Source organism: Besnoitia besnoiti, chromosome IX (genome assembly GCF_002563875.1).
Source record: "Besnoitia besnoiti strain Bb-Ger1 chromosome IX, whole genome shotgun sequence".
NCBI lineage: Eukaryota > Apicomplexa > Conoidasida > Eucoccidiorida > Sarcocystidae > Besnoitia > Besnoitia besnoiti.
The window spans coordinates 369,886-394,463 of NC_042364.1; the positions used below are offsets into that span (position 1 = coordinate 369,886).

At 52.7% G+C, this 24,578-nt stretch overlaps 6 protein-coding genes across 6 annotated transcripts; 3 read left to right on the plus strand and 3 right to left on the minus strand.

Annotated features, from left to right (window-relative positions):
• Positions 1 to 122: 122 nt before the first annotated feature.
• On the minus strand, positions 123 to 3,037 carry BESB_012220 (phospholipase/carboxylesterase; the record flags this gene model as incomplete). The annotated part of the gene is made up of 6 exons (XM_029359952.1): positions 123 to 788; positions 1,329 to 1,442; positions 1,590 to 1,694; positions 1,845 to 2,025; positions 2,435 to 2,513; positions 2,674 to 3,037. 6 exons carry the CDS (start codon positions 3,035 to 3,037, stop codon positions 123 to 125), a joined length of 1,509 nt encoding a protein of 502 aa, XP_029216619.1.
• A 1,716-nt stretch (positions 3,038 to 4,753) lies between these two features.
• BESB_012230 (uncharacterized protein) lies at positions 4,754 to 6,705 on the plus strand (the record flags this gene model as incomplete). The annotated part of the gene is made up of 5 exons (XM_029359953.1): positions 4,754 to 4,925; positions 5,517 to 5,603; positions 6,402 to 6,473; positions 6,526 to 6,579; positions 6,635 to 6,705. 5 exons carry the CDS (start codon positions 4,754 to 4,756, stop codon positions 6,703 to 6,705), a joined length of 456 nt encoding a protein of 151 aa, XP_029216620.1.
• A 1,542-nt stretch (positions 6,706 to 8,247) lies between these two features.
• BESB_012240 (ankyrin repeat-containing protein) lies at positions 8,248 to 9,795 on the plus strand (the record flags this gene model as incomplete). The annotated part of the gene is made up of 3 exons (XM_029359954.1): positions 8,248 to 8,938; positions 9,039 to 9,232; positions 9,616 to 9,795. 3 exons carry the CDS (start codon positions 8,248 to 8,250, stop codon positions 9,793 to 9,795), a joined length of 1,065 nt encoding a protein of 354 aa, XP_029216621.1.
• A 357-nt stretch (positions 9,796 to 10,152) lies between these two features.
• BESB_012250 (zinc finger protein) lies at positions 10,153 to 11,827 on the minus strand (the record flags this gene model as incomplete). Its single annotated transcript, XM_029359955.1, has 3 exons — positions 10,153 to 10,759; positions 10,887 to 11,300; positions 11,646 to 11,827. 3 exons carry the CDS (start codon positions 11,825 to 11,827, stop codon positions 10,153 to 10,155), a joined length of 1,203 nt encoding a protein of 400 aa, XP_029216622.1.
• A 3,561-nt stretch (positions 11,828 to 15,388) lies between these two features.
• Positions 15,389 to 19,960, plus strand: BESB_012260 (CMGC kinase; the record flags this gene model as incomplete). Its single annotated transcript, XM_029359956.1, has 8 exons — positions 15,389 to 15,953; positions 16,868 to 17,050; positions 17,146 to 17,372; positions 17,501 to 17,721; positions 17,824 to 17,973; positions 18,131 to 18,249; positions 18,636 to 19,190; positions 19,539 to 19,960. 8 exons carry the CDS (start codon positions 15,389 to 15,391, stop codon positions 19,958 to 19,960), a joined length of 2,442 nt encoding a protein of 813 aa, XP_029216623.1.
• A 1,293-nt stretch (positions 19,961 to 21,253) lies between these two features.
• BESB_012270 (uncharacterized protein) lies at positions 21,254 to 24,106 on the minus strand (the record flags this gene model as incomplete). Its single annotated transcript, XM_029359957.1, has 3 exons — positions 21,254 to 21,344; positions 21,713 to 22,062; positions 22,568 to 24,106. The coding sequence occupies 3 exons, from the start codon at positions 24,104 to 24,106 to the stop codon at positions 21,254 to 21,256; spliced, it is 1,980 nt and encodes a 659-aa protein (XP_029216624.1).
• Between the last annotated feature and the right edge of the window lie 472 nt (positions 24,107 to 24,578).

Consider the following 24,578-nt stretch of genomic DNA (forward strand, 5'->3'; position numbering starts at 1 on the left):
GGTCCCCTTGCCCATCGACCAAAACCACTGCATTTCGGTTGTAGACGGTAAGCAATCGGCCGAGCGGGCTTCGGTGGAAGGCGACTCCCGTTACATCTGAGGAAGCCAGCCGCCAGATTCGCTCAAAAATCAGAGTTCTCCCTTCTTCGCTCCGCATCTACTTGACAAGTCGCAGCGGCCACCCTCTGGCGCAAGCCCTCAGTAGTCTCTCCTCGTTGCCCTGTGCCAGCGGCTGCTATTTCCTCATTTCCAACATCGGTGTGCGCCACCCCCCCTGCTGACGGCCCTCCAGATCCGGAGTCAGACCGAGAGGCACCAGAGGTCGCATAGTGTACCGCTGCAGACGAGGCAGCTGCTGCTGCCGCTGCCACCACTTCACGCGCGGCTACCGGTGCAGCCGGTAAGTCCACGGAACCGAGCGAAAGAGAGTCCTGGCCATGTGCCCGATGCGCGCTCTGAGAGACAGGTCCGGCTGGCAGTACTGCAGCTCCGCCGGGAGCGACAGATAGGGGAAGGTCGTGCTCACCGCCTTTCTCTGCTGGCAACGACCCTCCAGCCTGCAATGCTGGTGCTTTGACCGAATCTCGGCAGGATGAATCGGGGCCGCCATGTCCAAGAAGGGTGTCTTCACTAGGCTCCTGAGAGCGCTTTGCATCGAACTGCAGTGCCTGCTGGATAAAGGCCGCGATGCGTTCGTAGTAGTTCTTGCCGCCGATAGCCCATTCCCACGTGTCGTTGTGACCTCCAAGTGGCACCTCTTCCTTCTCCTTCAAGGGAGAAGCGCACCACTGGTGATTCCAAAATCACACAGAAACACAAGGAAGGATAGGAATGCAATGTGGCCACAGATACGTGCACACCGGCCCGTCCTCTCACGCGGGCGTCCACATGAATGAACCGCGAGCACACCACACAAAGAATTCCGGCGCCAAAATGCATCTACCCCCAATCCGGAGAGTTATCACAGTCGCACCAGAATGGATAAATCGCCGATACATAAGTTAGCCCGATTGCTCGCTTGGAATTGGCAGCGTGTGCGGCTGGCCTACGGCTCGCGGGTTTTTTATCTTTCGTTCTGCCGCAGCTGTATCCATTTTCCGCGTGAGTACTGATCCACATGGCTTGCTATCTCAGCATCATAAAACAATCATGAAGTACGCTGGAAAAAACCGCCACACAGGAAATCCTCTTTTGCTCAGGCTGCCTGCAAGAAGGGAATAATTCACTTGGGCGAGGCGGATGCGCGTTGTCTCCCGGCGGTGCCACCCCGTTACGTGACTCGAAGCGACCGGTCACGCCCCACACAACCCTGATGCATTCTTGCCTACCTCAAAGAGCTGTTTCATGTGCCGGGACGGCACCAGTTCATCTTTCATCCCGCTTATGAACAAGATTGGTAACCGTAGCCTCTTCATTTTTTCTCCGTTATCCATGTAAAGTCTCTGCAAGCAAGAGAGTCACCACAAACAAGCGAGCACCACAGTTTGGTGAGGCCGCTGCGCAAACATCGTTGCAGTGATTAAGTGTTTAAACTCTACCCCAAACTTGTGCTGACCTCTTTCGAGGCATGTATGCGATTTCAGACTCACCTGCACAACTCTCACGAGACGCTGGAAGGGCCGCAGAAACGGAAATACGATCAAGATCATGTCGATCAGAGAGGTGAAGGTGTTCTCCACAATGACGCCCCGAATCTGCGGACAACGCCACCAACACATGAAACGCGTGACGCATGGATACGGTGAACAAGCAACGCCCTGCTCGCAGCTCATTGGTTCATCACTAAAACATGAAAAGGCATATCTTGTGCCGGTCAGCTGGACCAGCGAGCAAATGTCACACACCTGATGAGATCTCTGTACTGCTAGATCAATCGCCACAGCACCACCAAGGCTTCGTCCAAAGAGAAAGAGCCTGTTTGCGTCAATTTGCAGTTCTTTTTGCTTCTCGACCAGCATGTCCAACGCTGCTTCCCCATCTCTGTAGACGCCTGCTTCGGTCGGAGAGCCTTCACTGTAGCCATACCTGCGATCCCCAGTAAAAAACGAAAGCGCCTCTGGTGGATGAAACGACACTTCTACCCAGTCGCTAACCTCTTGCCACTGTGACGTCCGACACCACGATATGTTTTGAGAGTGCTTGCTACATCAAGATGCTTGCACCCTTCAGTAACTGTTGCAGAACAGGGTAGATCGCACAGCATCGCTATCTTTACAAGCGCTACAGTACCATCCTACCCGCGCTCGCAAGCCCACGTAACGCTTCGGCAAGCTAGTAGTAGCAGTTCCCCAGCGAGAAATACAGCTGCAGGTTGTGCTACAGCTCGCTTAGCGATAGGCATGCGTCCTGTCTCCTTGTGGGCTTGGCATAAGCCCACGTAGTACTACACCTTTCGACCTAGTAAGAAAAGCAGCTCGGCAGTATGTGGACTTACCCCCGGTATGAGACAAGCAAAACGTTCACACCAACGTGTTTATACAGAAGCTCAACATTCGGAAGCCGAAACCCAACGTCTGCGCCACAACCACACACAGCGAACATGTCACGTGACGCAACCATCGCACGTCAAGGTGTCTACGTCTCTCCTGCTGCACGAGAATCTCAAAATACATTGCCTCCACCCTACGCCGTGCACAGTCTATGGTAACTGAAATGTTTCTGGTGTGTACTCACTTCCAGCGTTTCCATGAAAAAAAATCAGAGTTGGCGCATGAGCCGCAACTTGGGGTAGCTTTTGTTTGATAAGCCAGCAATGTAGCTTCACGCCGTCAACCGTCTTCACCCATAATTCTTCAAAAGGTAAGCCTCGCTCGGCCGGGCTGCGGAGTCCCTTAGGGTTCTTGTCAGGTGTTTCAAACCCCTGAGGCACACCTGGATAGAACAGGAGCTTCTCCTGGAAATACCAGAGAAGCCCCACCAGACAACTTAGAAGAAGTCCGCCCACCCAGGTCGCCCGAGCGGCAAACCCCGCAACAGCCAGCAATATGGACGGGGCAGGATCCGCCGCTATATCGGAACCAGCCTCGCCGTTCTCCATTGACTAAGCTGGAAGGCAGTCCGAGTCGCGGATTCTGTCCGTCTACCGGAAAGGGTAGAAAGCATTCGATGGCAAGTGTACTTGTATAGCTGGCAGTAGCAAAACCCGTTGCCTGCGAACAACGGTAACAAAAAGGCCGCTCGCTCAACGGGCGGTTGCATAACGCTGGTCCATGCGTCGGGGCCCAACTCCACCGCAAGCGCCGCAGCAAAATCTGGGAAACGAATGTCATCCGCTTGACTGGTCTTCACGACAGTCACAGCCCAGGCAGGCTAGGTCCTGGAGCTATCCGCTTGAATACCGTTGTGCAGCGGTCGCTGGGACACAAGAAGCACGATTTACTCCAGCACCAGAGAGCGTCCAAGAGCTAGGTTCCATTTAAAATCGGATGTTGTTCCGTCAAAACAGATAAAGGAACGGATGTCGCTAACCAATGCAGTTAACGGCCACCTTCACGGCCCTGTCCGCGCTTTATCGCCATGTGGAGGCCATCGAGCAAAGGGGAGAAGGTAAAGGCGGTGTGAGTTTCAGGCCTTGTCTGAGGCAGTGACAGGACCTGGTAAATCACGGGGGCGCCAAGGTCTCTAATCTGCACATGCATGCCTCAACTGTTAATTAAAGTTGAAAACCACGACGACAATGACGACGATCACGGCGTTTGATCCATATTAACAAAAGCAATCAAACGGTGGGATCGCTAACAACAGGACCGTGGATAAGGCGAGCATGCGTGGTGTGCTCGGTGCCATTTGCACACACAATTTTCGGCACTGTTCACGCCTCTCTCACACTGAAAGACAGTCAAATGCCGCACCAATCGCCAGTGAGTCAGTCAAAATAACTCCTCAACACAGGCGTTCCCCAGTGGAGTCGGACCGGGTAGAATAGCAAGAAAATGGCGGCATGCCATGTCTGACTTTCATTGGTTAACGTGGCGACGTTGCTTACACGTGCCTCGAACAATGCAGCCCTGATCCGGGCGACAACGTGCGAATGCAGAAAGGAACAACGGCAACAATAAGAAAACGATTGTCTACTCTCCGAGCTGCCACTGTTTACAAGGAAAATCCGACCCCCCCCCCCCCCAGCGTGTGTATGCTATGTCCTGTGCATATCACGCTAGCACGTGTGGTGATTTGTTGCCCGATCTGAAGCAGACGTTTCTCTTCTCGAGCGAGAGGCTCCAAGAGTATATTAGCGCTTGACGGGGCGAGATGCTGCTGGCAAGAGCATAGTATGGCGGAAACGTCTTCCTTCAGGGGATCAGGGCGGTTTCCGCCTGGACCCACAGGTGCGCTGGAGCTGCGCGGATGCTTAGTGTCAGACAGGCAGCAATGGACGCTGGTATCTTTTGATGACGTGGTGCTCGGTGCTAAGTTTAAGAGTGCGGATCGTGCGCTGCACACAGTGGATTCCAAAGCAGCAACAGGATGCATACGGAAGAGGAATTTATGGGCACGAGCGCTATCGAGGGTAATCGCGCGGCACTTCAAACATGAAAACTGAACTACGCAGTACAACCACCCAGCGACACATGGGAGCTGACGAAACCCCTTCACTCCATTACGGGGTCGTTCGCATGTCGAAATAGCGTGGTCATGCTTCCCATGTACATACACGGGAGGCAGTAGATTTGTCTGGCTCTAAAAGGCAGTTCACGCGCGTGAAACTGGTACGAGTCCCAGCAGACCCACGATTCAAAGCCGCAATTTCGCAATGAATAAGTGCACGCTCCTATTCGGGGCTGCAGTCGCCGTATACCTTTTGCATTTGAGGGCTGGTGCATGTTTGAGGGCGGATCGCAGGAACCTCAGCGATCTTAAGATGGCTCCTGGGGACTTCCTTAACAAATATGACCATAAGTTGCAGCGGTTCGCCAGATTCTTCGGTAGGCAGGACGCTGAGGCTGCTGCTGGCCAGAAGAAAGGACTGCCTGAAATAAGCTGACAGCTCAACTGGTAGATTGCTGAAGGAGGTTGTTGAGGACCTCGCCAAATACCCGGCAACAAAATTCGGAGTTGCTATCGACTCCGCAGCAGTTATGCGACAGCCTGTGTACTATCCGGCGGAGGCTCCAGTCATACGAGGTAGCATGTGGATTCAGAGAAAGCGTTCAACGACGGATTAAGACGTTTAACTTTCAGCCTACAGGAGCCCGCTTGAAGGTTTATCAATAGGGTCGCCGCAGGTATTCTTGTTTCTGATATTCCCATAGTTCTGTTGACGGACTGTCTACGCCAGCATGGTTCCGTGGCACTGACCGCGTACATTTCCGCTCTCACTATTCTGTCACTGATTCCTTTTTCTCTGTTCGCTGTTTTCGGTACGTGTGAACGATAGAAACCTCCGGCGTATGGCCTGCAACGTTGTAGGGTCTCAGGAGGCGCGCAGAACATGGTCGTGTACACCTGGTGTGCGATCATCAGTAAGAGAGTTGCTTGCTTCTCAGTCTTCTCGTTGCATGGACTGGAATGTTCAGGCTATGCTGTGGTCACGCTGATGCTGATTTTGTTCTTCGGCCTGGTTCCACACTGGATTCTTTCGATAATCTCCCTGGCACTCGGTGGTAAATCCGCAAAATATCTCCACTCCTGCACACAACTGTAGCCACTCCTGCTTCAGCTGCTGGGGCATACATGAGCTATTCGAGGCCCACTAAGGAATTAGTGGGCGGAATCACTTTTTTTGCTTGCCTGGTAATATCTGTGTCCTGTAATCCGCATACGAATTCGACAGCCTCCTGTCAGCTTGCCGCTAGCACGATCTACAACCTCGTCGCTGGCATCCCTTACCCACAAATTAGTCCGGCTTTCTGCGGTACGAATGCAATCTGCCTTTTCACAACCGCCTCTTCACTTTCGCGTCCTTCAAGGATTCGTCGGCCTCATCTTCGACACCGGTTCGCTCTTATACGCATGTCCTCCTCTGTACCCCGTCGACCTCCTGCTGCTTTAGGTTTCGCTGGCAAAAACTATTTTGTTCTTAAACTGCTGTACCTTGCCTTTGTCTTTGTATTTGCGGGTCTAGTGTACTTTTCTATTCCTACATACGTTCTTGCCAAGGAGCCACAAACAACCCACGAACGTCAATTCGCCACGTACGTGTTCGTTGCAATGCTTCTAGCATCCTGATTGATCTGCTGCATCTTCAGGACATGCACGAGATACATTGTCTGCTTCATCTGCGCGTGGATTGTATCCGGAGGTATCATGCAGGTGTGTTTTACCGCAGCGTCACGCGTACATCCTGTGGATACGAGAAGTCTCGGCAGGTGTTATACCTTTTAGGTGCCTTTTTTAACCCTCTCGGTAAACCACAGAAAAGACGCATACATGTCGGACGTGCTAACGCCAACCCGTTGCAGATCCCGCCTCAACGTTTTTCATCCCGAGCCAGCTTCGACTCAACACTTGGGAAACTTATGTTGCGTTAACAAGTAGGCCGGCCACGTCCTTCTTACTACATCCAGTACTCACCAGCATTTTTAGCATGGTTTGGCCTTACATACGCTTTTGCGCACTTGCGCAAGCAGTACGAACAAGGTACGACGGAGTGGATACCGAACACCTTATGCAAACGAAACAGTGCTCCCCTCAGAAAACAGATTCAACCCTCAGCTGATCTCTCAAGAAGTTAAAGAACAATGGAAGCGTATTACGTCACAGTAGGAACATGGGGGCTCATCTCAAGTTTTTTCCACGGTGATGTGGCAACTGTCGTAACATTGCCCATCTGCTGCCACTAACCCGTCCACTCAGAAGACAATACTGTTCACGGATGATGTTGTGTAAAGATCGCCTCAGTACTGCCGAGTCACTGAACGGTGAATTACGACAACTTGAAATGTCACAAAGACTCGGCCTTCGCCTGGCACACGGGTATCAATGGCCTGTAGGGGACCACGACTCCGTAAGGTGACAAAGCGCTCGGCACACACGAGTGGCCCGCCTGAGCACTGGGTGGCACTGTCTGGGGTCTGCCATACATGCACACAAACTGTTTGACGTCACATAGAGAGACTGCGATACGTCACTGTGCACATCTGGTCCTTCTGTTGCGCTGCCGCCGAGGGTGCCTTGTTTAATGGAAAGAGATCAACTATGAAGAATGCTTCGAGGGAAACAAGGACATGAAATAGCCGGCCTCAAACCAGCGGAAAGCTTAGCCGGGTACCGGTCGGAGTGATAACCGGGACATCTGAGCTATAGCACGGATCCCCCCAACCGGGTGCCGATCAAGATCGCACTAGGAATCATTTACACTGCAGCACTTCTAGTTTTCGTCGAGAAGCATGGTATGGCAGTCCATCGATGCGCGCTTTCCAAGAAAATATCGGTATCGACACCATCGGATCATATTCCAATCAACGGCAGACCACCGTACGAATCAACTATGATTGCATCCGCGACGGTCATCAGCTCCCCTGGGGCACGACACACGCCACCGCGCCGCGACAGCGATTTGATAGCACGTTTCTACGGCAGAGCGCGTTGAGAAACTAATTCAACCAGGTTGCATGTGGTGCAGCACGTATAACAATTCGTGGGAGATATCTGAGAAAACGCATAGATATAAGCCTATTGACCTCAGGGTAATGCACGGCGATGAAAAAAAAAGACACTAGAAGAAGTTCTGGAGGCACGCGGATAGCAGTAAGAGTTCCGCCATAAAAAACTCAACTGCCCCGTGGCATGTGTCGATTTTTAGTTCTCATTGTGCGTTAAGACTGAGGTTCCTGGCCAGACAACGCCGCGCAACTTGGGGCCCGCCTTCCATGTCCTGCAGCGCCTGCCGAGCTTGCCGCATCCTCACACACCACCTGGTACCAACGAAGCTCCAGTAAATGTTAATGCACAGTAAAAGAAGTCGTTTCTGACAGGCTACAGCATTTGACGGTTGATCGCAGTGCCTAGCTGGCCGCGCCAGCAGCAAGCCACGCTGTGCGCATGTGACTTACATGCGCTGCATGCGACTCACACATCTGGTGTGCTCATGTGGTCTCTCTATCCATATCGAAGTAAAGATGGCGGGGTGACGGCGACTGACTGCGCGTGTCATGTCTTTTTCACTTTGCAGCTCGGAAAAGTCTTGCAAATACCGCGGATGATGGTTGTGTTCTTCGTTCCGGAGCGTTCGTAGGCATTTGTATTGCAGAAATACCGGCCGAAGAGCAAAGCGGGTGTTACGTGCGGCTTTGTTAGACATGAAGTATGGCAAACCCTGCTGACTGTGATCCCTGCATGGAACAGCCGGGTCCAGTCCAGACATCATTCGATGCTGTCAAGCCTGCTTTTTCGGCTTCTTGTGGTGGAGGGTGTAACCTCCTTGACTTTGTAGCTGGGCTCCACGACGGCGAAGGTGACGGAGGCGACACAGCTGTCGTTAGCGGCCCGCCGCACTCGCATTTGGCATATGCGTGTGAAGGCTTCAATCAGACGGATTTCCATGATCCATGGGTGGAAGCTCTTTTTAGTGAATCGCCCTCTAAGGCGATTTCCACTCTCATCAGCACAAACCCGGAGTCTCTAACATCCCCCGCTGTAGCAGACCGGTTGATGAGGAATTGCATCCAAACACAGCATTCTGACGCGGAAAGTGCCGCCATCTGCGACACACTTATACGTCACTACTACCAGTTGGAATCACCTCGAGGAGACAGCGATGCAAAAAACCCGCTGAACAGCTCTGCCGCCTGGCAGGCTCTGCGCTGCTCCTGCCTTCAAGGAAAGAAGAACACTTTTGAAGCCCTTTGTGCACTGGGAATCGATGTGCAAGCAGCCGATGCCGCTGCGCAGAAACAGCAGAAGGGCAGCCTCGTTCACGCTGCCGCAGTTGGTGGATCGCCGTCGATTATTCAGAAGCTTCTAGATGAGTACCATCTAAGCCCGCAAGGAGTAAAGGGTAAGATCCAGCAAAACGTAGCTGCTCTACTTGCTTGAAAAATGTTGCCACAGCATGGCGCACCCTCTATTTTGCCGGACTGTCGCATGAATATGCTCAGGGAGCTCAAATCACAATGAGCCGGTTCATCTGGCTGCGGCTCATGGTCGTACGCATGCCGTCCTTCTCTTGGTGCACCGGGGCGTTTCCATCGACGCAAGAGACCGTCACGGCAGAACACCTCTTTTCCATGCTGCTGTGAACGGGCACTTACCGACGACGAAGGCTCTCGCAGAATCCGGCGCGCTTATCCAGGTAAACATCCTGACAATGCATATAGAGGCTACGGTATGTAGGCACCCGCCCACCTCCGCCACACTGAAGTTTGGAAATATGGCCGGGGGGTAGACGCTGGGCTTGGTCTATAGCTACGTAGCAAAGCATCATCATTAACAAAGGGGCGGAGGTGCAGAAACAGTCTGTAAGTAGGCGCGCCGTCTCCTAAGCTACTTGTTCTCAGCGCACTAAGCACTAATGACACGCGTTCCAGTATCACGATGGTCTCGGTCCTATATCAAGGCCTGTACCCGCCACTCGATATCTTTTTTGGAGTTCACCTTTTAGTGCCCCGCCTCCCTTCAAGGCACTCTCCAGCCATCGGTCTACCGCAGCTGCGGCGCCTGTGTTGCACCACGCAGGTGAAGGACTACGACGGCATATCACTCATCGAGGAAGTAACCAGACGAAAGCGTATCAGAGACGGCCAGGAACGGCAAGCACTCGCGGAATATCTACAGCAAAAAGTTCAAGAAGATGAACGTACTACGTCTGCTCGTGTTATGCAATATCCTTTCTCCAGGCAGTGCGACTATCTGTGAGTGCCCCTGCAATTGTGAAGAAGTGAAGGAGCAGCACACCATCGGCGGAGCCTTCCATCGGTGGTCTCATGACGCAAACATGACTGGAAGAGCGTGACAGGATACGCGCGCGTGTTCGACGCGTTAGACAAGTGACCGTTACTTGTCGGAAATATATTGAAAAGGCGTCAGTCTTTTTCGTAGACAATGTTTCCCCCACAATGCAGCGCATGAAGATCGTCCATGAGAACGATACATCACCAATATGACCGAAAGCCTCCAACACCGCGTCGCCAAAATCACAGAACGTTGGCATCAGCCAGTTGGCGTCAGCTGACGTACGAGCGTTCCGTCTCAACGTGCCAATTTCGCCGTGAATCATCGCTTCATGTATTCCGCCTCCGCAGGATTCATCGACGCATACATTGCCGTAGCACCTCCCGCTCCATACATACTTGCCGGAGGCAACACTCCGGTCGCCACCCCAGCCGGCCGCGCTCCGGGGGTTCCACGGTCGCCAGAACTCGCATTAGGGAGGAAAGGAAGAGGCACTGGGGCCTGAATGGAAGGAAGCCCTGGCAGGGGTGGAGGAATCACATTTAGGCCCGGGTCTTCCTGAGCGGCCGACGCACTGTTATCCTCAGGCTTCTTCCGTTTATCTTGTGGCTTTGCCCACGCGACGCGCAGCTTCACACCCTTTATCATGAGGTTCGCATGCATTTGCTTCACCGCCTCCTCTGCCGAACTTCGCTCCGCATAACAGAGGAAAGCAAACTGTTGCCCTCTGTACATCTTTATAGACAGAAGTTCCCCAAAGGCATAAAACGAGTCGCGCAGATCTTGTTCGGTGATTTCCTTCGTGAGTCCTCCAACAAACACTGTAGTGATAGACGTGTCTGCTGGTGGTGTTACGCTCTCGGCGTTCGGTTTGCTCGCCGCCTGTCGCAGGACTTTTTCTGCAACAGGGTCATCCTGTCCAGTGTACCTACAAAACGCAGACACACGGGCCACCCCGCAGTCGAAAATTGCATCGCCCCGCAGAACGCAGAGGACTCAGCCACAGCAAAATCAACCTAATACGGACGAATGAAGTGAATGGAAATGATGCGCACCTGTCCCGGAGATTTTGATTTGCAAGTGACGGGTCATGGTTAACTTCTTGATGAAGGTACGGGCACTCGTCGCCTCTCCTGCATTCGCCCCGTTGCCAGAATGTACAAACTCTTGGGGCATTACGCCGGTAATACGGGTGGGTCCGAGCCAGTGCCCGCAGTCTCGCTTCAGGTTCCTCAAGCTTCCCATAAGGAAGCTGATCAGCAGCCTTCTCTAGCCGGCTGGCCATATAGTCACGATTCAGCGGGTGGTCAGGGAGGTCCACTTTCGCGCCTTCCAAAATCTTGTCTCGAACCTGCACTGGGAGCCCGTACTGGAGATCGAACACGCACGTCTGGCAAACGTTTTTGAGCTTCGCGCACGTCTGGCATATAACTGTTGACTTATAGCGGGCTTTTGGACCGGGTTTCCACCTGAAATGAAGACGAACCGCACACATGCATGTTACAATTCATATAATCCTTGCGCCACAGCATGACTGGAACTTGACGGTGCTGCGCCGCAGTGCCTCGACGTGGGCACCAAAGCACAACCGCTACAGTACATGCCAGTTGAAATTCCTGTGTTATTCTACCGATAGTAATCATAGTTAGTAATCATGCGTATATCCTCCCTCTCCCCCGACCCCCCCCCCCCCCCGCCCCCCGCCCCTCCCCCTCGAAAATGGCGCAGCACTGCTACGTGAAGGCGGAACTACAACAACAGCAACGAGCGCTCGCACGACACCACGAAGAATGCAGAGCTAGTTAACTGCTTACCGAAAGGCCGTGTACGGCCTTGTGCAGACCCGGCATTCTTTGCCTTCCCTGTTTCTTTGCATACGAACGTAAGGATTGTCACCCAGGCATGTCTCACACAAGATCGGGAAGTCCGTCTGCTCCTGCGTCCTCCCCGTGAAGTCATGGGCAATGCCGAAGCCGCTCTTCTCCAGCCCTGACATCGTTGAAGAGGCTGGGAAAATGTTTCCGCAAAGAAAATGCCTCGTGGAACTGTTTTATCTCTAGGTGGGCGACAATGATGCGACGGCGGTGAGTAGGAGTGCCAAGAATTCGCGAACTACCACCGTTGTCCTCGCATGCCCGGGACAATAATCCGCGGAGGGTTCCGCGGTATGTTAATCCCCGCGAATTATTTGCCACTGCCGAAGATCTTCGGCGTAACAGACTTGACGATTTGAGCCGAACACCCGGACTTTTTTAGGCCGTGCCAAGTGGTGATCAAGGCGTCGACAAAATGACTTGGGGATGTTGCATGCAGTAGCAGCAGCATCGCTGCCCGCCTGCTCAATGTAGTTCGCGCGCCGCTGAAGCAACTACGGCGGCGACTTGGCTTGATCTGACCCGGTTGAAAGGAGGTCAGCAGTCATCTGGGCACATATCGCGGCTTCCGCTCATCCTTGCCCGCCGCTGTACACTTTTTTGTTGGCCGTGCCCTTCCTGAGCAAGGCAATTCCGGTCGAAATGAGCGCCGCAGAACAAAGCGAGACACCTAGGAAAGGCGAGCCTCGTGGCCCAGTCAAAACGCTAGCTAACTGCTGGGACCGCACGCGAATTCAGTCTCCTCCTCCCAGCCGAGGAGTTCGAAGCAGAACGAAGCATGGTGCTTCTGTGGGCGGGTCGTCTCTCCCTCTGCTCAAAGCGTTGTCACTTCAAGAGGCCAAAAAAGGTGACAGAGAAACGTCCCAGCGCCCAGATGCACCGGCCACTGTTGACCAGTTAGGAGGTCTCCAATCGTGTCCTGTTGCACTAGACAGTACGGAGAACCGTTGCTCGCGCTGTCTGCATTGCAAACCGATAAGAACGTACGATCTGTGCCCCGGACTGAGCGAGCCTTTGAGAAAGACCCTCAATCTTGGATTGCAGAAGTGCTGCAGCTATATCCTGCAGGAGCGCGAGGGACAAAGCCCTGCCCCGGACTTCGAGGGAATCCTTCAGAGATTCGACATGGCAGTTCAGGTAGGTGGACCGGGGGTTCTCTCGTGGATTTACCGGTGATTGCGTGGCACGACATCATTGCGGAGCTTCTGTATTGTGTCTGATTGCGCATATGCAGTATGGCCCCTGTTGCGGTCTTACGAGGTCAGAGAGGTGGTATCGAGCAACGGAACTGGGTCTGAGACCTCCACCAGAGGTGAAACAGGCGATAGAAGTCACCCGAAGTGATATCTCCATATTTGATCAACGACTGGCCAAGTTTGGTGTCACAAACCCAGACCGGTGGGTGAAATAGGGTGGCAAACCGTGGAGGGTCGCTCGGCAGCCGTCTTCTTATCCGGCCTATCAGTTCCTTTGAGTTGAGCCAGAAGCCATGTGCGTACCCTCCCAGAACCGTGTATCGTATGTTGTAGGGCTCTGTGTCGCGTGTCCTTTGAGGCTCTCACTTAATGAGCAGTCGTCGACTCTACTGGTCTGCGCAAGCAGGGTGTCGGCAGGCGCTAGTGGAAAGGAACTGCCGTTCTCTGAGGATTATCGGACACAAAATTGGTAGGCGAGTTGCACTATGTTTTGATGGCATCCGCAACAACAGTTCGCGGCACATAAGGACGAAAATGCATTCAACTTGTCCAACTAGTTGAAGGACAACTCCGGAGAGCGACAAAAAACAGTTTTCTTCTTACTGATTCCGCAGCTATGTGATCCGGGTCATGAGAGTGCCCTCTCTAGATGTAGTACGCATGATCGCCGCCCTCAAAGAAGTCAAGAACCAGTGGTGTATCGACAACGCCGATGTCCCCGAAGATTCGTAGAAACCGCTCATTGAGTTTCGTGACTCGGAGCACGCTTCCTTGCATTTGGCGTAGGCGACTGTCTGAAACGTATTTTGTCACGCGTTATGCGAGAAGAAATTGACGTTGCGAATAAGTGCTACATGGCGAAGCAGTTGGTGACGTTCCCTTCTGCATGTCAGAGGCATCCTTTTTGTACAGATCCGCATGTTACACATGGTTCTTCACGTAGTGACGTGGTCGTTTCCTTTTCTGATAAGGACGCATCTGTGGCTCGTGCCTATGGACTTTGCCCGCGGGTGAGCAGGGCAAAAATTATGGACGAGGCAACGAACATGCTTTACACGGCTGTTGTGCTCAACTTGAGAAACGAAGACGACTGCTTTTTAGAGATATGCCGCGTCGTTATAAAGTAGGTAGTTTTTCTTCTTCACTCCCTGAAATGGTATCAGTGGCAGCCGTCAGGCAGTGGAGCCCACAGGGTTAGGCGCTCTACTCAAATTTCCTTCCGCTGGCTCATATTTTTAATTGCCTGGCGTGTTGCAGAGGAAGTCGTCGAAACCGTCAACTTTCCACGCAGTTTCATTCTGTACAGTCCCAGAAAGGTGAAAGCAGATGCTACTGCATTCATTATGGAATCCGTTTATGCCGGGCACCAGTTGGACGCTAGGGCGATCCGACAGGAGGGCGTCGATCTGAGGTCAGCAGCATGAAACGCTGTTCACGACCACGATCGAGTCAGGCGTGCCTCTGTGGAACAGAATTTTTTCGCAGATTCAAGTTGCAGCGAGGATCCCTGAGTCTTCAGCAGTAACTGAGAAGCTCAAGAATGTTTCATTCGTCCAGGTGAGCACCCAACAGTCGAAATCACGCGCGCGCCCCAACAAGTAGCACGCCCCTCCCCGGTTAGGAGGTCGACCCTGTTGATGAGAAAATTTGTTTCGAGGTATGGCTTATCGATAAGTCGAGCAATTTGGAGCCAGAGAATGTCCCAATCAGGTTTACATGAAGCGGCGGTCCGACTGTCGTGAGAGGCGGTAGAGCAGACACAATGTTGAGGCATAATGGAGACGATATATTCGAGCGTACGCAGTTATTGCTTGTGTCTGTTCCCATTGTGGAGACTCGCTCTACCAAGTCTCAACCTTTCCGCCTCATCTGATAACGGTTGCGGCCTTAATATTGACGCGTGTGAGAGCCATTTTTTTTTCAGTCAGAAATTCGGTATGCGACGTTATGGTCCACCGGTAGAAGGCATACCGTCCAGTTGAGCTGCATGCTCCGGTGGCCCGTGCACAGACTGCATGCCGCAGTCCTACAGCCGAATTGCTCAAGTTTCACTGGCTCCCCGTCCAAAAAAACTGACCCTTAGGAAATACATCCGCCTCTTTGGCGGATCCTTCACCGACACCCGGGTTCTCGGGTCGCTTGCGAGACTGTAGAGGCGCAGGTTAATCCGCATGCACGTAATGACTGTCATGTCTTGCGATTCATCAGTAGACAATCGCCCCTGTGGTTATATCTCAATGTCCACACTTTGGAGTGTTGACATACATTCAGAGAACGAACCGGAGTTACAGAATGGCGCTCATCTACACTGCGGGACGCAATGTAGCGTCTGCAGGTCAAGATCTTGTGATGAACAGTACTTTGCAGGCCATCATGATGGGTTTTTGTATGGACAAGGCGGATTTTGAATAGGCGTAATTTGAATCCAGGCAGGACCAAGTGCTGGGAATATACTTTCGTTGACTGTTTACTGCTTGTTGGTGCACAATGAGTCACAATGTGCCGAAGCCACGGAGGGTTCCGCTGGAACCCGCGTTTGAGACGTCTAACGGCCTGCGCTGGCTATTTGTATCCAACGGATACAGAGCCTTTAGACTAAAGACATTCGGAGTCGTTCAAATGCCTTTGTATACTCCTTTGGGCTCGGGTCAGTACGGAAGGGTTTTCGAGGTGCAGCCCGCCGACTCCTGTGAGTTGTCCGCTGTTGTTGGGAGAGGGCGCCAGTTCGCTGCCAAACTTCTTTTCCTTCCGGATTTCGAAGCAGAAGGGATTACGACCGACGTCATTCGCGAGACCAACTTCTACAATGAGTTCAGTATGTCGGAGTACGAAAACAATGAGTTTCCCAATTTCCCGTCTTTTTTCGGCTGCCGGTCGTGCCTCGAAGTCTCCGCAGAGTTTGCGGAAGGCTATCTTGGAGGCGTCCGACATTGTGGAGTTCTGATCGTGGAGAAATGCAAGTCTGACTTTGGCCAGTACATCAAACGACTCTGGGCAGAGAAGCGCATGACCATCTCTGCGCTGAAATTCTACGTCTGGCAGCTACTAAACGGTGAGCGTCGTCGAGATTCCTGACGCAGCTCGCGTCAATCACAGCTACTGTGCTAGAGCGAGTGTGTTTATATGCCCCGCTGCTTGTAGGCTGAGGCTCGAACGCAAGTATCGTCCGAAGGCACTCAGACTGGTTGATACTCATTCCTGTATACTGTCTTTGTCTCGATACGCTGGACTGGAATCCTAGGTTTTTCTTTAAGCCGGGGCGCTGCGTACCGTTGTGAGTGGCGGATATGCTAGAGCCATCGACTAGCATCCGACCAGTTGCAGTCGGCAGTTCACGGTCAATTTCTCCACATGTAGTAGTTTTTGCGGTCGCAAGCTGGTCTGTCAGCTTATTCTCTGGCCGAGACGCTCGCTGCCAGTATCTATAACTCAGGTTACAGCGTACACAATTCAGAGTTTCTACGAAAGCTGTCACAACAAAGATCTATTTGAGGGTGCAGTACTTCGTGTGCTCGGGTTCATATACATGGGTCCACGAAATACCTTTTCCAGGCAGCTTCAGACTAGTGAAGTGCTTTGTAGCTTCATGACGTATCGCAGCTCATGACGCTTTCTGGCCTATTATTTAGCATCGAAAGTAATTTCATCGCGAGTGTGTGTTTGTTTGCTCGGTTATCGGCATGCCAATAAATCTGTACAACGAGGATAGTGAAGACGGTACCCGATAGATTATACTGGATCACATTCGAACTTCACAAGGGGTATTTCAGTGATTGCTTATTGAATGCCTTGAGAGTTGAGAGAATCGAATACGTAATTGCTTCCATGAAAATATAACAAGCTGTCTTACAAAGCATTACCACTTTTTACGCATCAGAATCCGGCCTGCCGGGAATGATCTCCTCATCTGAGGGAATGGTGTGCCACAACTTGGTCAGACGCAGTTTTTACGCGTATGTTACGCAGGCGTGGCTAAGCTCCACAGTCAAAATATCGTCCATCGTGACTTGAAGCCTGAAAACCTGCTTGTGGATACCGCGAAGGTTCCGGATGGCGATTATCTTTATGAAGAAGGGGTGTCAATTGTGAAAATCGCTGACTTTGGAATGGGGCGCAAGGTGCGCTGGGAACTGAGTCAGCAATGTGCAGGTAGGCCACCGTCAATGAGCAGAGATTTTCGGAAGGAGACACTGCTCGGATCGCCCCTGCAATATCGAACGCGATATTTTCCTGTGTGCATGAAGGGTCCGTCGCTCCTGTAAGCCTATCCTACGAGCAGCCGGTCGCCGCCGAGAACAATTCTCCTCAATCTGGGCTGAACGGCAGAGGCGGACGAGCGCTAATACCCCCAGGATTCAGGATTAACGATACAGGATGCATGAGGCAGACAGGGCATGTGATTACACTGCCTTACCGCCCACCGGACCTGCTGGTGGCGGACCCCAAGCGATACAACAGCGCCAAGAGTCTGGTGAGAAGGGAAACTGCTCAGCGGTTCGGCTTGAGCTTCAGCAGGATGCACATCTGCAGACGCTGCTGCTAGATCACCGCCGCACTGGCCGTATGCTGTCGTGGCTTCGAATGTGTGTGTGCTAACAGGTGGCTGACTACGGCCTTCGATGCGACATGTGGTCTCTAGGAGTGATAATACTAGAGATGTGCCTTCCGCAGCATGTCGTTAGACCACCCTACAGGTGGCAGTATGCTTTTGTCACGCATGACGCTCGAAAAGCGTCATATCAGATGGAAGTGATGATTTTGGAGAATATCTTCAAGATTACCGGCCGCCCGGCGGCGGCAGACTTGGAGTCGGTCACCAGGTAACTTCCGCTTCGAGCTGCAGCGTACTTGAGAGCCTTGCTACTTTCGTTCACGTGTAACGTCATGGCTCTTGAAGAACTGCTTGTGGAATCTTCTTGCAGAAGCTCGGGCTGGCAGCAAGCCGTTCTAACGAAGTTTCTTAGCTCATTTCCGCAGTTAGACTTGAACATGAAGAAGCTTTCAATAAATGACTTCATTCTGGAACGAGGTGGCTTGCAACTAGACGAACTGGGGCTGGACCTTATTGCACGGTAAGCAGCTGGGACGATTTTTGTTGCTCTTGCTACTTATTGCTACACCATTGGGACCCGCGCGAATCCGCTGGATTGCAGTGTTGGTCGGGTCGATGTCGGTATGGCGCGTTCTTCCCGCATGCAGTTTTTCTTTCCGGCGTGTCAATACACTCAGGTTGCTGCAGGTGTCTCCAACCAAACGACTAACCGCCGAATGCGCCCTCGCACATCCGTGGTTCCATGACATGCCTTACCAGCAGATGAACCGGCTCGGCCTTATTTCTCATCTGGCAGGTGTGTCGCAATCCGTGCTTCAGCTTTTGAGGCGTGATGGGCCGTCATGAGCGCTGAGGCTCTACGGAGTCAGGGCAGACGGTGGCTTTTCAGCGGTTTGCTAGTCGCATCGTCGCAGATGCACGGACGAGCATACATGTCTCGCCTAGTAGAACAGAGTCGTTCGGGATACTGTATTCTCTTTGGCTAAATCGGGATGCCTCTTATCTTTCACATCGCTACGAGGTATACCGCTACGGCGTAGGAATACTGGTCTTCAAGGATGCTCATGGTACCTCCTCTGCATGTGGCACGGAGGGCAATCACTCGGTCATGTTATCCCTTTGAAATGAGAGGGTCAGTCCCACACTCTTGCCGTTGTGCCTGCGGCATGGTTGTGAGTGCAGAACTGGGATCGGTTAACGTCCGCGGAGCGCTGCCGAACTCGCTTCGGCTCTGCATAGCGTGGTGGGAGTCGACAGGCCGCTCAGTGGCCCACACGCAATTTGCGATGCACGGAATGCTGCACCAGATGCTTTTACGACAGGAGCAGGAGCATCTGAGAACGCAGCAGCAGTACATGGATCGGCAGATCCGTCGTGTGTGCTCACGCGACGGCCGGACTGTTGTCGAGCATGGTACACCTCGAAAGGATCCGCCGGCGAAGGACAAGCCTACAGCATCTTCTTCGTCTGCGACATCGGCATCTCTTCAGAAGCAGAGTTCCTCATGCTCCAGTCCTCAGTCGGAGACGAATCAGCGTGACGGAGTGCACCACGCTACAATGGAGAGGGCAGAAGTTTTTGAGCTGTGTGTGACAGAAACTCGACAATGTAGTAGCGCTTGTAGTGAGTCTAGCGGCGGACTCCCTAGCTCGCAGCATGTCATTCATGCTCTACACCAACAGCAGCAAAGGACGATACATCCGACGGGGGCTGAAAGTGATGATGAAGTCATCCGGAGTAAGTCTTCTGTCATGCGTTTGTCCTCTTCGAAGAAGCCGCGCCTCGCAAAGGGTATGCATCAGTCATGCGGGACAAACCTGATGTGCAACCGCTGAACGATTGGTCCGCAGGGGGTATTCTGGTAATGGAGCCAACCGTTTTTTAGCTGTCAGCAAGGGTGGGAGCCCCCCCTTCCCCCTTTTTTCGGTAGGAGGGCTACGGCCTGCTCGAGTGCGGAAGCCCAACTGGCGTCACCCGGTCGGGAGTTAGAGGTGTTGTGAAGCGTTTTTCGGCGCGCTCAACCGACGTCCTTGGAGAGAGACGTCAGATTTACGGTCGAGTTTGTTCGTTCTGTCTGCTTCGCAGGTCCGTTAAGGCGGCAAATCCAGCCCTTCACATCAGCGTGCAGTTCAACGTCTTCGCTGCCTCTTCCACTTTTTCCAGTTCACACGCGCAGCTCACATACGACAGCTGCGAATGGAAGGAATAGTCGAGGTCGATCGCGCGACGGGTTGAGGTCTCAGCCAGGTGTAGAGAACAAGAAAGAGACAGTGAAGAAGTCGAATCAAGTCTCTCAGGGAAATAAAACGGAGCAAGAGCATCGTAACTCTGACAGTGTGGACTCGGTGAAAGAGAAGCCGGAGTCTGCGATGGACTCGGAGTGTGGTAACGCTGCGCCACCTGAGCCTTCAGCCGAAAGATCTGCCCGTGACGGCAAGCGCCTGAAGTCTTGGCATGACCAAAAGTGTGCCGGGCGGCAGAACCCGCATCAAAAGAACGCATATTGATTGGCCGGTGATGGGTATTCCTCTTGTCCACTTCTTCAGAAGACCGTAGGCAGCTGTAAAAACTTTCCCGTGTGTACGTAGTTCTTGAATCCTCAAACGGATTTCATTTAAGGTCTTAACCAGATGTGAATTTTTCTCGCATGGCCGCGCGAGTGAGACCGCCACGTGTCTACTTTCCCTCTCAAATCAATCGCCTAAACGAGTGGAGTGCACTGAGGAGAGTAACTCTTTATCACTATCATCTCTTGGCGCACTTCCACCGCCCCCGCTTTGCCTGTACGTGGTGATATGGAAGCAGACAGCGGTTTTAGCAACCTATATTGATGTCAAGGACAACATCTGGTCCCGCGACATTCCATGCGTGTTATTTCAAGACTATGGTCATGCATGACCCGCCCACAAGCCAACTGAAGGTCCAGCTGCCAATCGTATCCAAAGTACAGAATAACGTCTCATACATGAAGTGAGGAACATACACAGCGCCTGTATACCTTGCGTTGTTTCGCCCTGATACAATATGCTAAGCTGTGTCCGAGCCACTGCCAAGGGCTTTATGAACTCCACCACGTAGACGCAACTTCAGAGGGCCAGTGGAAATATCATACGGCCTGACGTCTGTCACTCTGCCAAGACAGTCGCAGAACATGTTTGTGTTATCAAGCCGAGCAGTGGTAAGCATGATGCGCACACGGATCCAGCGAATTTCACGGACGCCTCTCTTTTCGAAACTCGCTTTTATGGCCGTAAGCAATCGCCTTTCCTCCAGTCGCACGTAGAAACGATGGATATTTTGAAGGAACTTCACGTAAGCATTTGTATCTGTCGTCGCCTGGTTAGCTTATCGTGAAAACGTTGTCCGTTTCCAGATGCATACTAAGGAGGCATGCAAAAGGCTATGCCAGAGTCTGAGTTCGGACGGGGTATGCATACAGCGTTTCGTTCGAAGCGCAAATGCTGCGTGGGGTACTGCTGTGAGTTTGTTTTAAGGTATCCAGCGCAGGTCCAAAAACGTTATGCACTATTACACAGAGAACGAAAAGCTTATCGCGCCTCTATGCCTGCATACGCAGGAAGAGTACCACATGCATCCACATTTGTGTCTACAAGCATGTCGTAAGCGCCTCTGTCTCAAAGTGTCCGGATCCCTGCTGTGACAAATCCGATTGGTTGGGAATCCTGATGCAGGTGGAACCTGCTGTAACAACCTTTGGAGGACCTGAGACGAGGCATACCGGTGACAGGCGGCCACTTTCCATCGATTGGGTGGCGACACCTAGCGTCAGTCCTGTTTTGTCAGGTGTCCCAATGGGTGGTACCAGCCTTCTTTGAGAGTAGCATTTTACTCTGCTGGTAGGACTGTTGTCGAGTTGATACGCTAAGAGCCCTGAGAACAATCACACCACATTGGGCAATGAGGTCGTCCGCGACAACGGCAGAGCACAGATCACAGGTAATTGGCACTAACTGTGGATCAATGCAGGCACACTAGACAAGAATCGTCTGGGATCCTACATGTTTTTGTGAACACTCCCAAGCTTTTATGCGCAGGAGGGCCATGCACACGATGTTCACACGCACTAACAGGCGCGTAAGACCTATCCTCGCTCGGGCCTTGTCTTAAGTTGCTCTCGTGGCAGGCACTCGTATGTCGAAATCATGATCCGGAGTCCTCGTATTTTTCCGAACAGTAGATCGCCAATGTGAACACGCACTGTAAATTGTGTATGATCTTTCCACTATGTCGAACCGCACAAGAGCTCTCCCCAGAACTTCATCAGGAACATACTGCCCGCAAAGAAATCATCTTTCTGTCGTAGAAAGTTGGACATATGTGGAGGCTCTTTTCTTGATTCCTCTGAGACTGAAATCGTAGGTCCCGACAAAGGCTTCAGCAATGCTTTCTGCCTGCGTGAGCTCTGGTGAGGAATGAGGGGGACGGAGTTTGCTGGCAGCATGGTCAGAAAAGCCCTAAGCAGCCATTTCCGTGCGGAGCAGCATATCACCCTCCAAAGCGCTGTCACCGCCATAACGCGGCTGAAAAGGGCTGCCCAGGCCGACACATTCTCCAGAGACAAGTATAGAGCACCTATACGCTCTCCGAACTGCAGCAACACACAAGAAATGGAGAGTGCCACACATTCTTGTTTCTCCCCAGAGCCCGTTGGAGAGCCACATGGGCGCAGCATCAAATAATGTACATGTACATCCAATACAGATGCTGCCTTCGCTTGTGGCCATGGGGGTGCAAGCATCTGGCCTTAGCGGCAATCCCTCCACTACAACCAGAATGGATCGTGCGGCTGCATATTTTTGACCTGAAGACATATGTGTACTCGTACCACTTGATGAGTTGTACAAACTGAAAGCAGGTAAGCTGTAGCCTGAGTCCAAATCGTGGTCCGCGGGACAAACCTTCGCTATGCATTTCATCGCAGGAAACACCACGGGCTATAGCAGAGCCACCTCCTGTAGATAACCATGTGGCCTTGATTGACGTTCTAGGACTGCATGCTGTATTGGGAAAAGCCACGTAGCTAAAAACCAGCCATTCCCCAGTAGGATGAGAAAGGCAGACACACGCAGATTCGTCGAATGCCTGAAGCGTACCTGGCAGTCCTGACTCCAGACTTTGAGCCTTTCCCAGGCCTCACCCAGGCTTTCTTTGTGGAGAGCCCGCCGCAATGCGCGCGACAAGACGCGTGCTCCAAGATCCCTGTGCGACCCTACGGTGCAGGCCGGTTTTTGCCTCCGCTGGAGTGATGCCCCCAGATGAGGAGCCAACGTGTCCCCGACAGTTTTGCGAATCCCTCCATTGGAATACACATTTCGGTCTTGGCAAGAAGAACAGTTCCACTCGTCGCTGCCCGCTAAGGCCATGCGGTCCCTCGGCCAGTAGCGGCGCCAGTCGCTATGCGATTCTCCGGTTCGACCGCTGACGCCCAGCGATAGTCTCCCATAAGCGTACACGTTGTTTTCCGGAGTACAGCCAAGGAGTGGCTGTTCAGTGGGAGGATAGGACGTAGTGGCCTTCCTCAAGTGGGAGATCACGCGTATGAGGTGTCTCCTCACAATCCTGTGAATTGCCCAGCCGAAACGCAGGGCGGCTGCTTCATGCACGACATCAGAAACCAACTGCATCTGAAGAACGATCTGTTTCTGTTCGGCAACTGGCACCACTCTCCTATTTGCACAGGGTCGGGCGCCTGATGTTGCTTGTGGTGACGGTCCGCTTGATCTCTTGGCACACAGTCGACCAGCCTCCACTTCTGCAGACTTTTGAGCAAAGGTATACGTCCGGCCCTGCGAGGCAATCAGCTCACTAGTTGTGCTGGGTAGTTCCTGCACCTGGGTCCATCGGTCCCTGCTGCGCCGGTATCCAGCTGCACGGTTTAGTCGTGTGGTGGCGGAGAGACGACTCGCTGTATGAGCGTCTTCTATGGACTCTTGTAAAGATTGGGCCTGCCGGGGCGTCACGAGCCACCTTTGCTGTTGGCAGCTTGCAGCGGTAGAGAGTGGCCTCCGGTTGTCACAGCATGTCTCATCGTTGAGCCCCAACCCAAGCATCACCTGCTTCTGGATGCACCTTTTCATGTTCTGCCTGTCAGCCTCCAACATTGCGCAGTGGTAAAACCTGCCTTCGTTGAAACTTTCGGCAGAAGCACTGCCCACGGCAATATCGCCACGTCCTAACCGTTTCCTGAGTCGTGTTGTCTGGAGTGCATCTTTGATCTTCAGTAGAGGTTCGCACTTTCCATTCAATCGAGAGATTGCAGTGTTCCGTTCGTCACTCGCTTGAACAGGTGTCCTGTCCGAGTTCCAGGAACTCGAAGATTCGCGCCTCATGCGGACGCCAGTGTGACATCTTTTGTGTGTTCCGGCAGCCTGAGGCCCTCTGTTAGATCTCACTTCGAAAGCTGTTGGGCTTCCCAGGCTGTCCTCTGTGCTCGTTTCACTGTGTAGTCCTTCCGGAAGGACTTGACCCGCCTTCTGTTTTAAAGCCCGGTCACGGCCTCGCTTCGTCTCTCGGAGCAGTCGCGGCATTATTCCCTGGTAATGACTGGCAAAATGTATAGAAGAGGCCTTGCTATCCAGTGGGCCAGGTACCCGAGGCTGTGGTCTGACAGTCAGCATCGTCGTACGGCTCATCTGCCCCCTTTCGAGAAGAAGGCTGTCCCGGAAGATGTCCCCCTTGTTATTGGGGGGCTGCCCAGTCTCAGCCTAAGGCAGTCCGCCTTCTTCTCTGCTCACTACGAATACAACGTGCCTCCAAATCTAAAAACGAACTTCGTCGCAGATTTGAACGAACAGCACATTGCCCCACACGCGCGACTAACTAGTGGATCGAACGCAGCATCCCACAACACGTGCACGGTGCGCACAAACCATATTCTCACCGGGACATATCAGAATCCCCATTGTTCATAGAGAGCCATCAGATGCCGCGCGCTTTTGCCAGGTAACTGGGTAAGAGAAATCTCCAAATGAGACAGCTACCAGCGCACACTCAAATAATGATTGCGCGCAGGAACTGTCGCTCGCAGGCTGCTTCTCCTAGCTGCCTTGTTTGGCAGCGGCTGAGCCGCAAAAATGTCGACGGTGTTGACGCCGTTGCTCACCT